This window comes from Tamandua tetradactyla, chromosome 18, assembly GCF_023851605.1.
Source record: "Tamandua tetradactyla isolate mTamTet1 chromosome 18, mTamTet1.pri, whole genome shotgun sequence".
NCBI lineage: Eukaryota > Metazoa > Chordata > Mammalia > Pilosa > Myrmecophagidae > Tamandua > Tamandua tetradactyla.
The window spans coordinates 76749933-76762696 of NC_135344.1; the positions used below are offsets into that span (position 1 = coordinate 76749933).

Consider the following 12764-nt stretch of genomic DNA (forward strand, 5'->3'; position numbering starts at 1 on the left):
TGTAAGGCAACTCTATATTTAGCTTCTTGAGGAACTCTGAATCCATCCTTCACAGTGGCCGTACCATTTTTACCTTTCCATCAGAGGAGAATAAGTGTTACTATTCCTCCACATTCTCTCCAACACTTGTGGTTTCATGTTTGTTTAATAGCAGCCACTTCAGTAGGTTTGAGATGATATCTCTTTGTGGTTTTATTTTGTATTTCCCTAATAGCTAATGAAGCTGTACATTTTTTCATGTGCTTTTTAGCCATCTGTGTTTTCTCTTTGGAAAAATGCCTAGTCATAATTTTTGCCTTTTTTTAAATTGGGCTGCCTGTCTTTTTATTGTTGAGTTGAAGGATTTCTTAATATATTCTGGATATTAAACCCTTACCGGATATGTGGTTTCCAACTACTCTCTCCCACTGACTAGGGTGCCTTCTCTCCTTGATAAAGTTCTTTGAAGCACAGAAGTATTCAATCTGAGGAGGTCCATTTATCTATTCTTTCTTTCACTGCCCATGCTTTAGGCATAAAGTTTAAGAAACTATCATCTATCACTAGGTCTTGAAGATGCTTCTCTACATTTATTCTAGGAATTTTATGGTCTTTGATCCACTTTGAGTTAATTTTTGTACAGTTTTAAAATATTTTCTTAGGATTTTATATCTATATTTGTGAGGGCGAGAGGCCTCTAATTAATATTCCTCTTACTGAACCTGTCTGGTTTGGATACCAAAGTTATATTATGACCTCATAAAACGAACTCAGGATCCTTGAACAGATAAGTCTTGAAACCTAGAGGGCCCAGCCTCTCCAGAACATCAGATAGTTCCATCTCCCTACCCCATATCAGTGATTTTTCCAACATGAAAAAGTTAGAATGGCCAAAAATAGAAAAAGAAAAAATAGTTAGAATGGCCACAGCCCAAACACCCCTAAAGAGAGGGATAGAAACATCAAGGGTGATGGTGGAGTTATACAGAGAAGATAGGATTTAACAAATGAATATGATCGCCAAATTATTAAACTGGTATCTCTTTTAGTCTCCAGTATCTTAGAGCAGCTAGAAGTAAAAATCTAAAATTGTGGAATTGTAACCCATGTCAAACTCTGAAATATGTTCTACAACTAATTGTGGTGCTGTGCGTTGAAATTTATTGCTTTTTTTGCATAATTTATTTTTTCATAAAAAAGAAAGAAAGAAAAAGTTGGTTGTGGTGATAAAAAAAAATTTAAGCCTTCTAGCCCCCTATATTCTGGAGTAGCTAGAAGGAAAAATGTAAGAGGATTATATGATAGCCCATGATAAACTCTGGGATCTGTCCTACAACTACTTGTTGGAGTGTGCTTTGAAAACTACTGCTTTTTAATTTCTTTGCTTTGTATATATGTAATACTACACAATAAAAAAAGTAATTAAAAAAAGAACTGTGGAATATTCTGTTTTTCTATTCTCTGGAAGATTTTGTATTGTTATAATACAAATTTATATTTGTATTGTTAAAATTGTTAAAATGACAATTTTCCTATACTTGTCTGTAAAACATGCCTGGTAAAATCAGCTGGAAAGATTTTTGTTTGTTTTTGAAGCTTTTCTGTTTATTATGGTTGCTGTTGTGAAAATATTTTTATTTATTAATTTAATTTCTTTAATTGTCTTATGACCATTCAGACTTTCTACTTTTTCTTGATCAGTTTTGGTAAGTTTATCTTTGAGGAATTTGCTTCACTTCTTCTAAGTTATCCGACAAAGTTGTACACAGTATGCTATTATCTTTTAATTTCTTTTATATCTGTATTTATGTTTCCTCTCTTTTCTTGTCAATACTGTTTATACTCTCTCTGTTTTATTTTTCTTGCTCAAGCTCACCAGTTATCAAGAACCAACTGTTTGCTTTGTTGATCCTTTGTAGTGTGTCCTTGATTTCTAATTTTCTGCTCTTGTTTTTTATTATCTCTTCTGCTTTTTTGGTGCCTATTCTGTTTATACTCTAAATCAGGCTAGATACTATGTTAGGGCTCTCTAGAGAAACAGAAGCAACAGGAGAGATCTATAAATATGAGATTTATAAAGGTGTCTCACGCACCCGTGGGAATTAAAAAGTCCAAAATCCGTAGGGCAGGCTGTGAAGCTGGCAGCTCTGATACAGGGTCTGGATGAACTCCACCGGAGAGGATCGCTGGCTGAAGCAATGAAAGCGTATCCTCCCTTAAAATCCTCCAACTGATTGGATTATATCACTGTGTAGGACACACCTTAGTTGACTGCAGATGCAATCAGCCACAGGTACAATCAACTGACTGATGATTTAAATCACCAGCCTTTTGATTTATCAACCAGCCATGAGATATCCTTGCAACAACAGTCAGGCCAGTGCTTGCCTGACCAGACAAGTGGACATAATCATCTGGCCAAGTTGACATGAGAACCTAACCATCACAGATACTTAGCACATTAATTCTGAACTTTCTTTTTAATATAAACATATAAGACAAAATATTGTCAAAGTACTGCTTTTAGTGTTTTACATAAGTTTTGATGAGCAATATCTTATCATCATGAACAATATCTTTTCCATTCTGATTTCTTCCTGGCCCCTCAATTATTTAGCAATGTTTAAATCCCCAAATTAATGATAAATTTCTATCTTTTTACTCATAACCTGTATCTTTATTGCATTATGATCAGAGTATGCCTGGTAAGCCAGCAATTGTTAAATTGTTGAGAGTTACTTTAAACCTAGCAGATAGTCAAATTTTAATAAATATTTCATGTAAGTCCTAAAAGAATGCACATTTTCTAACTGTGTAGCATAGGGTTCTCTATATCTCGTTAAATTAAGCTTAATACTGTTCAAATCTTCTATTTTTTACGAATGCTTTGTCTTATCAATAAGTACATTACCATGGACTTGTCAATATCTCCCTGTAATTCCATCCATTTTTGCTTTATATTTTGGGGCTATTTTATTAGGTGTATGCAAATCTCAGGGCTGATATTTGCATATGTATTCAGAATAGCTATGCCATTTGCTGAGCTCATTCTTTCAGGAAGGTGGAGGGAACCAGAAGCCTGGAAATTTCCCTTACTTTCTGCCTGTCAAGTCATTAAAAAGTATGTTTTATTGAGGATCTTATTTTGTAGCAGCAAGGGACTATGGAATATCTAGGCTGCCATGCTAGCAGAATTAGAAGTCTTAGTGACTGTTTCGAAATACAGATGTTCAGACCTACTGAATCCAGACTATGTGATTTGGAAAAAAAAGATCTGGAACTCTAAATTTTAAAGACTTCCCTTTCCATTTCCCCTTTACCTGCCTACCTGGCTCCCACTCTTAAAAGCCATTTGTGGCAGAACTGAATGCCTCGTCCTCTGTGTTTCACCAATCCATTGTCATACTTTGCCGTATTTATATAACAGCATGCAGCACATGATATATATCTGTCTCCTCCAATGCAGAATAAATTACTTGAGGACAGGGTCATATTCCATCTTTGTATTCTCTGTGCAGAACACAGTGTCAAAGTAGCTGATTTTCAGTGAATATTTTCTGAACCAAACCAACAACTGTAACATATCTATTATGTATAGAAACACATTTTCAAATGACATAACGACTATAGGATCTTCCTCTGTTTAAAAGAAAGACAACAGGTCATGAAAGGTGTATCAGCATCATCCCAGGACCAATGGATTGTATGAGATGGGGGGAGGGGGTGCAGGCTAGCTCAGTTTAGGTGGCTACAGGACTCCCAGACAGAAAGAGGTAACATGCATAAATGTGTTCGTAGCTGAGAAGAGAACGCTCTCTTGCAGATGAGATTTGGAGACTTAAGCATGGAGACTGAACCCACAGAAGATGAGATCATTCATTCAAGTTTTGAGAGTGCAAGGAGAGAGAGACGGTGATAGAGCCCTGGAAAGACAAGAAAGGGGCCAACTGAGAAAAGCAGCCCCAAACGGGAGACGAGCCAAAGAGGTAAGTGAAAAATCAGCAAAAAAATACAGTGTTAGGGAAGTTAAAGGAGGAAAATTTTCAAAACGGAAGACATAGTCAACACTATCAAAAGTCACAGTGGGTAAGACAGAAAATCACTGGAAAGTCCCTCATTGCATCTGGAAACAAGGAAGTTAACAGCCCTTGAGAAGAAAAGTTTCAGTGGAGACGCTGGAGTAGAAGCGCCAGCTAAAGAACGCACAGGTGATAAAGATGGAGAGTCAAGAGTATATCTTTTTAAGACTGTGTACATGAGAGGGGGAATGTATGAGTATATGAGTGTGTGTGTGTGTGTGTGTGTGTGTACATGCGTAGGCCATAAATGCACAGGTATGCGGGTATGTGGGGGTGGGATGAGATAAGAGAATTGAGATAGTAGAGGCTTGAGCATATATATATATGATAAGAGTGTCATTAGAGAAAAAGAGGATAAAGATGAGTGGTAATCAAAGTATGGTCCCTGAAGAGGAACAAGGAATGAGGAAGCTAAGGATTAGCCTAGGAGAGGAAGAGGGGAGGTTTTCCCCACCCTGAGAATCAGAAAAGGATGAGTACAAAGGAAAATATGTTTCATGACCGTAGAAAATGTGAAATGAAGACAACAGCTTCCTGATTTTAAAAAATCTTCTCTATAAACAAGGGAACAAGATGACCCTGTGAGAAAGTAAGAGGGGTGGGCTGGGGGTTGAGAGATGGTTTACGCAGGAAGAAGTGGCACTGACTGGGGCCCAGTTTATCCCAGAGCACGTTCACCTTAGTGGCCCCAAAGGTTAGAGATGCTGAACGACTGATTATTCCAAGCTTAGGGTTTCACAAAGTGGGTGGAATTCAAGTTCCACAGAGATTATTTGAATAAGAATAGCAAGAAAGTTATTAAGTTGTAGGCAGGGTAGGGAAGAAAATCATATACTACAATAAATGAAAAAGTCAGAGAACTAAAAGCTTGAGGAAAAGAACAGGTATAATGAAAGTAAAGGGTGAAAAGGCTGGAACGATAGAGATCGTTCTATCCAGAAACGATAAAGTTTAAGATTCTGGGAGTGAGGACTACTGAAGGTTCAAGTCAGAGCTGAACTGTAAGGCCAGCGTTACACAGTTCTTTCATAGAAGCACTGAAATCACCCAGGACAAAGAAGTTGCTACGGAGAGAAGGTGGCAGGGAGAGATGGTGGGAAGCAAGGGATAGGGACGGAGTCCTCAAATCCTTGGGGGCAGGGCATGGCTATCATGTCAGGAGAGGATGGGTACAAGATGGAACAGTGAGGGCGGGCCACGGTGGCTCAGCAGGCAAGAATGCTTGCCTACCATGCCAGAGGACCCGGGTTCGTTTCCAGGTGCTTGCCCATGTAAAAAAAAAAAAAGATGGAACAGCGATTGCCTGTCTAGCAGAGCGAACCTTCAAGGAGACCATTTTAACGTGTAGGCTGAAGAGAAATGGCCTGGACTAGGAGACTTGTGGAAATTAAGAATGGGTAACCTCCATTTGAGAAAGATAAAGAGAAGCTGGTGGTTTGCTCAGGGGAGAGCCAAGCTTCTATGAGGGCAAAGAAGGGGGAAGAGCATTCACTGAAGGCTAAGGGAAAAGGCATTTGCTTACAGGAGAGCACAGTTCCAGAGGACAGCTAAAAGCACAGGCAAGAAAGGCAGCTGTGGGAGACCAGCCGGTGAGGAGGAGGCACGGTCTTCTCAGAGGAAGAGGGTCTCTTCTCTAAAAAAGGCAAACTGCTTTCTTTACCAGAGACTGCTACTAATGATGATGGAAGGTGATTCGTACATTTTAAACAGAATTGCCCTAGAGAATTCAACTGGAGATGTCCAATAGGCAGCTGGATATATAAGCTAAAGCTTAGGAGATAATTCATACTAGAGAGAAATTTTAGTTGCAAATACCGTACTTAAAAAAAAAAAACACTTCACAATTTTTTTCTTAATTCTTCCATTTAGATCAATTTGATCAAAATAATGAGGGGATTCAAATGTGTCTTAAAACATCCAATTACTACAGTTACAACAAATACGTAAAAATTAAAGGCCACCCCAGGGTTAGGGACAGAGGTGGCCATGGCTACCTTCTAGTCCCTTGTCCCTTGGGGTAGACTGCTCTCGACTAGGGTACAGACCCTGAGAATCTACAAGTGCAATAAAACTGCAGAGAACTAAACACATACAAATGAGTGGACATAAAACTGGTGACATCTGGATGGATTGGAACCAATGTCAATTTCCTGGTTGTGATATCATATTATAGTTATGCAAGACGTTACCACCAAGGAAAACTAGGTGAGGGGCACCCTGAATCTGTCTGCATTATTTCCTACAACTAACTGCAGACAAAATGATCAAAATAATCTTTTTCCCTGTCATGGTTAGGGACAGGTGTCAACTTGGCCAAGTTGTGGTGCCTGTTTATCTGATTGGGCAAGCGCTGGCCTGTCTGTTGCAATGAGGACATTTCAAAGGATTAGGTTATGATCACGTCAGCTACATCCACAGCTGATTCCATTTGTAATCAGTCAAAGGGGAGTGTCTTCTGCAATTAGTGATGCTAAATGCAATCATGGGAAGCCTTTTAAGGAGGACTCAGAGGAGACAGGTTCCATTCCTGCTTTGGCTGGTGAGCCTCTCCTGTGGAGTTCATCCAGGCCATCCATTGGAGTCATCGGCTTCACAGCCTGCCCTGTGGATTTTGGACTCTGCGTTCCTACGGTCACGTGAGACACTTTCATAAATTTTATATTTGCAAGTGTTCCCTGTTGGTTTTGTTTCTCTAGAGAACCCTAACTAATACATTCCCCCAATCTAAAGGCAAACAGCAAGATGTACAACTGAAAAGTGCTGCCCTCAGAATTCACAGCAAGCACAAGATGAGTCCTCCGAGCCCACAAGTACCAACAGAGTCTGGGGGGGTGAAGAAGTGTTGGAGCGACTACTGCCATTCCCTGGGCTCATGCGCCTTCACGTGTACGGCAACTGAAGAAAAGTGAAAAACCACTCTTCTAACTGGTAAGGAAAAAAGGATGTAAGAGAAACATAACATTAAAGAAGTAATTTAAAATAAAAGCAAAATATTTTATGAGATTTATTTTCATTTGATTTGCCCAAAGACAGCCAACGCACTGTTCATGAAAATATACCTGGTAAACATGAAGAAACATTTTGTTTTTATAAGCCTGAGAGTGTGGGTTTGTTCTCAGTAACACAGATCTCCAGTGGTATGTCCACCCCCCCAAGAACCTCACCTATAACCGGGGACGTGCTGCACGACAGCAGGCAAAGGCAGAGAGCAGAGCACAGGGGCAGGCCTTGGCAGGCCGGCCTGTATCCTAGTTGATGTGAGGAAAGAACCACAGACAAGTAGAAACCAAAGTGGGAGGCAGTCAATATATTTTGTTAAAGTCTCTACTAATAAGGAGACCTAAAGAGAAAACTATGTTTAGTTCACTAAAATAAAAAATGGGGAAACACTGTGGAATAGGAAGGCAGCCTGATATAATATGCGAGCTGTATCAATCACAATAAAAACACACCACCTTGTTCTTCGGAAAAATAAAATCACTTCATGACAAACAGATTTTTAAAACCCTAATGTTAGAATTGTTCACCAAATTTCATATACCCATCTCCACCGAAATGTTATGTAGAATACTGGTACAGCATTCAATGGACAATTAAAGCCATTAAAAAATTCTGTTCACAACAGTAAAATGCTTACATGAATTGCTAAATAGGAAAAAAGCCAAAATAGTATGTGTAGAATTCAAATTTGAATTAAAAAAAAAAAATTTATATCTTTAATGAGGAAAAATACCAAAAGAATATAAATTCCCAATTTTTTGCTTTTAAATTATGGGCTTTTTATCTCGTACTTTACTATGTTTTACAACTTCTCTGAAATGAGTTCATAACACTTTGTAATTAGGGTTGGGGGGGACCAAACTATACAAGGAACTATAGAGAGAAATAAACACACATATGAATATGAATACACATACAAACACATATACAATATGATTCTAATTATTTTAAGGAAAAATTATGCATAAGAAAAAAAAGGCTGGTAGGGGAAAAAAATGGTGACCATATTTGAAGGATGAAATTATGGGCATTTCTCTTTTCCTTCTACTAATCCAGGCCTTGAAAAACATTTTAAAATAAAGTTATTTTATGATGATGAAAACTATCAGCTTTTTCAACGATGGCTCCAAATCATCCTTTTCACAAAATCCCGCCTCCTAACACAAACCCACACACATGCACACAAACCCACAAGTACTTACATGGGCTTACATCTCTGTATCTGTTTCGATTTCTGTTTTCTGGAAACTTGGCCACTCTATGAGGATAGTCATGGGACTCATTTCGAATTTCCTTAAAATAACAAAAATATATTTTAATATCCCTTTTAAATTTTATATAGCAAAACAGATACTTTCCCAGCCAGTATTTCTAAAAAAATCTGCTGAGCCCTTCTGATCTGCCAAGCACTATGTCAAGTCTCTAACATCTTCTTCAATCCCCACCACAAATGATGGGAGTAAGGGGACCCCCACTTGCAGACAGGGATTATCAGATTTGAAAGATAACCATCAGCCAAAGGTCACAAAGCTCGTGCACGGCAGACCCCAGGACCAGGCCCAGGTCCTGCCGACATTAAACACTTCCTATGATGAAAATTAGGGTTATCCATCTCACAATCAAATGTCTAACAAACTCATAAGCAGCACCTAAATTTGGAGTTTCTGCCATAAAATATTTATTGCTTCATCTTCATGCCTCATAACTATTATTTTGAGCTCAAAATATTCTTCAGATTTATTTCTAGAGCCATAAATTCTTAGCCACAACCCTGGAGACATGAGGCTAAGCGTTCTCTGTATTGTACTTTTCCACTTTATATTAAAGCCAATTTGTAATGTAGAGTCCGGGGGGTCTGGGGGTTTGGTAGACTGAGTTATACACACCAAGAACACTTTCTTAATCTTAATTCACATTCCTGTGGGTGTGAATCCACTGTAAATAGGGCCTCTTGCAGATGTTATTTTTAGCACAGGTGAAGAAGAGTGGGCCTTAATCCTATTAGTGGAGAAAGAAGACCTGGAAGTCAAAAAAGGAGAGGACACTGCCATGTGATGGGAAAACCAAGGAAGGAGAAGGACTATAGTAAGTCAGGACCAGATTGCAACCTGCTGCGGGGGAAGCTAGCTTTCTAGCCACAGAACCAGAAAACAATCAATTCCTGTTGTTTAAGCCAAACAATTCCTAATATGTTACTTGTCATAGTGGCTGGGCCAACCAAGACAGGGTATGACTGCACAAGCACTGAGCTAGCTGGGGACCTAACAAGACCAGGCTTTATCCACCAAGTGGATTACCAGTATCAGAATTCAGACAGAAACAGAAACAGATAAAAAAAAAAAAAAAAAAAAGGTGCACTCTGACAAAAAATATTTTAAAAGTTAGACATGAGATAGTTTTGTAAACTATGCAAAAATAAATTATTCATTTCTTGATAAATGCCCTTAGTGAGGGGTCCCTTGTCCTCTGCCTATCGCAACCCCAGGAAAGGTGGCTCTCTACTTCACATCTTTATACTCTTTCAGCCTAATGCTAAAACTCTACCTAATTTCAAGGACTTCAAACTCAATTATTAGTTCCTAATAAGTTTATTTTAAAAGGGGATGGTAATAAAACTTTCAATAAAGATTTTTGCATGCAAATAGAATTCCCATAAATTACAATGACACCATAAAATGGAGACCGCAAATTTGAGTATTCAAAATTTTTACTGCTGAAACACAGTGCACATGTTTCTACCTTGGAGGTGAACAAAATGGTAAGAAGATATAAACCACTATTATTAGTCTGCAGTGTGCACAAGAACTTAATTTCTCCAAATGGAAAGTTCTTAGTAACATTTATTTACTTTACATTTCCCTCTAATACCTGTTCTACCATAAATCAAGTATCCATACATGCAACGCTCTGTTCCCACATTCCCGTTCTGTTTCAAGGGACGATCTGCCTGATTTCAGACAGCTGCAAAATTGTAGATACTACAGCTTTGTAATATTTCATTATGCATGGGAAGGCAAGTTTCCCCTACTTATTCTCCCCATTAATGCTGTATTTCATGATATATTTTTTTTTATTAATTAAAAAAAATTAACTAACACAACATTAGAAATCAATCCATTCTACATATGCAATCAGTAATTCTTAATATCATCACATAGGTGTATGGTCATCATTTCTCAGTACATATACATCGATTTAGAGAAAGAAATAGCACGACAACAGAAAAAGAAATAAAGTGATAACACAGAGAGAAAACACAAATAAAAATAAAAAGTACAAAAATATATAACAGAAAAAAAAAACAAAAAAAAAAACCTATAGCTCAGATGCAGCTTCATTCAGCGTTCCAACATAATTACATTACAATTAGGCAGTATTGTGCTGACCATTTTTTTTTTTTTTCAGAAATCATACCATTCTACATATGCAATCAGTAATTCTTAACATCATCACATAGATGCATGATCATCGTTTCTTAGTACATTTGCATCGGTTTAGAAGAACTAGCAGTATAACAGAAAAACATATAGAATGTTAATATAGAGAAAGAAGAAAAAAAAATAAAAGTAATAATAAGAAGAACAAAACAAACAAAACAAAACAAAACAAAAACCTATAGCTCGGATGCAGCTTCATTCAGTATTTTAACATGATTACTTTACAATTAGGTATTATTGTGCTGTCCATTTTTGAGTTTTTGTATCTAGTCCTATTGCACAGTCTGTATTCCATCAGCTCCAATTACCCATTATCTTACCCTGTTTCTAACTCCTGCTGAACTCTGTTACCAATGACATATTCCAAGTTTATTCTCGAGTGTCGATTCACATCATTGGGACCATACAGTATTTGTCTTTTAGTTTTTGGCTAGACTCACTCAGCATAATGTTCTCTAGGTCCATCCATGTTATTACATGCTCCATAAGTTTATCCTGCCTTAAAGCTGCATAATATTCCATCGTATGTATATACCACAGTTTGTTTAGCCACTCATCTGTTGATGGACATTTTGGCTGTTTCCATCTCTTTGCAATTGTAAATAACGCTGCTATAAACATTGGTGTGCAAATGTCTGTTTGAGTTTTTGCCCTTAATTCCTTTGAGTAGATTCCCAGCAATGGTATTGCTGGGTCGTATGGCAGTTCTATATTCCGCTTTTTGAGGAACCGCCAAACTGCCTTCCACAGTGGTTGCACCATTTGACATTCCCACCAACAGTGGATAAGTGTGCCTCTTTCTCCGCATCCTCTCCAGCACTTGTCATTTTCTGTTTTGTTGATAATGGCCATTCTGGTGGGTGTGAGATGATATCTCATTGTGGTTTTGATTTGCATTTCTCTAATGGCCAGGGACGTTGAGCATCTCTTCATGTGTCTTTTGGCCATTTGTATTTCCTCCTCTGAGAGGTGTCTATTCAAGTCTTTTTCCCATTTTGTAATTGGGTTGGCTATCTTTTTGTTGTTGAGTTGAACAATCTCATTATAAATTCTGGATACTAGACCTTTATCTGATATGTCGTTTCCAAATATTGATTTCCATTGTGAAGGCTGTCTTTCTACTTTCTTGATGAAGTTCTTTGATGCACAAAAGTGTTTAATTTTGAGGAGTTCCCATTTATTTATTTCCTTCTTCAGTGCTCTTGCTTTAGGTGTAAGGTCCATAAAACCGCCTCCAATTGTAAGTTTCATAAGATATCTCCCTAAATTTTCCTCTAACTGTTCTATGGTCTTAGACCTAATGTTTAGATCTTTGATCCATTTTGAGTTAACTTTTGTGTAGGGTGTGAGATATGGGTCTTCTTTCATTCTTTTGCATATGGATATCCAGTTCTCTAGGCACCATTTATTGAAGAGACTGTTCTGTCCCAGGTGAGTTGGCTTGACTGCCTTATCAAAGATCAAATGTCCATAGATGAGAGGGTCTATATCTGAGCACTCTATTCGATTCCATTGGTCGATATATCTATCTTTATGCCAATACCATGCTCTTTTGACCACTGTGGCTTCATAATATGCCTTAAAGTCAGGCAGCGCGAGACCTCCAGCTTCGTTTTTTTTCCTCAAGATGTTTTTAGCAATTCGGGGTACCCTGCCCTTCCAGATAAATTTGCTTATTGGTTTTTCTATTTCTGAAAAATAAGTTGTTGGGATTTTGATTGGTATTGCATTGAATCTGTAAATCAATTTAGGTAGGATTGACATCTTAACTATATTTAGTCTTCCAATCCATGAACACGGTATGCCCTTCCATCTGTTTAGGTCTTCTGTGATTTCTTTTAGCAGTTTTTTGTAGTTTTCTTTATATAGGTTTTTTGTCTCTTTAGTTAAATTTTTTCCTAGGTATTTTATTCTTTTAGTTGCAATTGTAAATGGGATTCGTTTCTTGATTTCCCCCTCCGCTTGTTCATTGCTAGTGTATAGAAATGCTACAGATTTTTGAATGTTGATCTTGTAACCTGCTACTTTGCTGTACTCATTTATTAGCTCTAGTAGTTTTGTTGTGGATTTTTCCGGGTTTTCGACGTATATTATCATATCATCTGCAAACAGTGATAGTTTTACTTCTTCCTTTCTAATTTTGATGCCTTGTATTTCTTTTTCTTGTCTAATTGCTCTGGCTAGAACCTCCAACACAATGTTGAATAATAGTGGTGATAGTGGACATCCTTGTCTTGTTCCTGATCTTACGGGGAACGTTTTCAATTTT

General features: G+C 37.7%; 1 protein-coding gene across 2 annotated transcripts in view; it reads right to left on the reverse strand.

The window, feature by feature from the left end:
• PTPN2 (protein tyrosine phosphatase non-receptor type 2) overlaps positions 1 to 12764 on the reverse strand; it is a 120059-nt gene that overhangs the window by 63197 nt on the left and 44098 nt on the right. For both annotated transcript variants that reach the window (XM_077136050.1, XM_077136049.1), the window contains exon 2: positions 8261 to 8351. In XM_077136050.1, coding sequence (XP_076992165.1) covers positions 8261 to 8351 — 91 coding nt within the window. The remainder of the gene's footprint in view (positions 1 to 8260; positions 8352 to 12764) is intronic.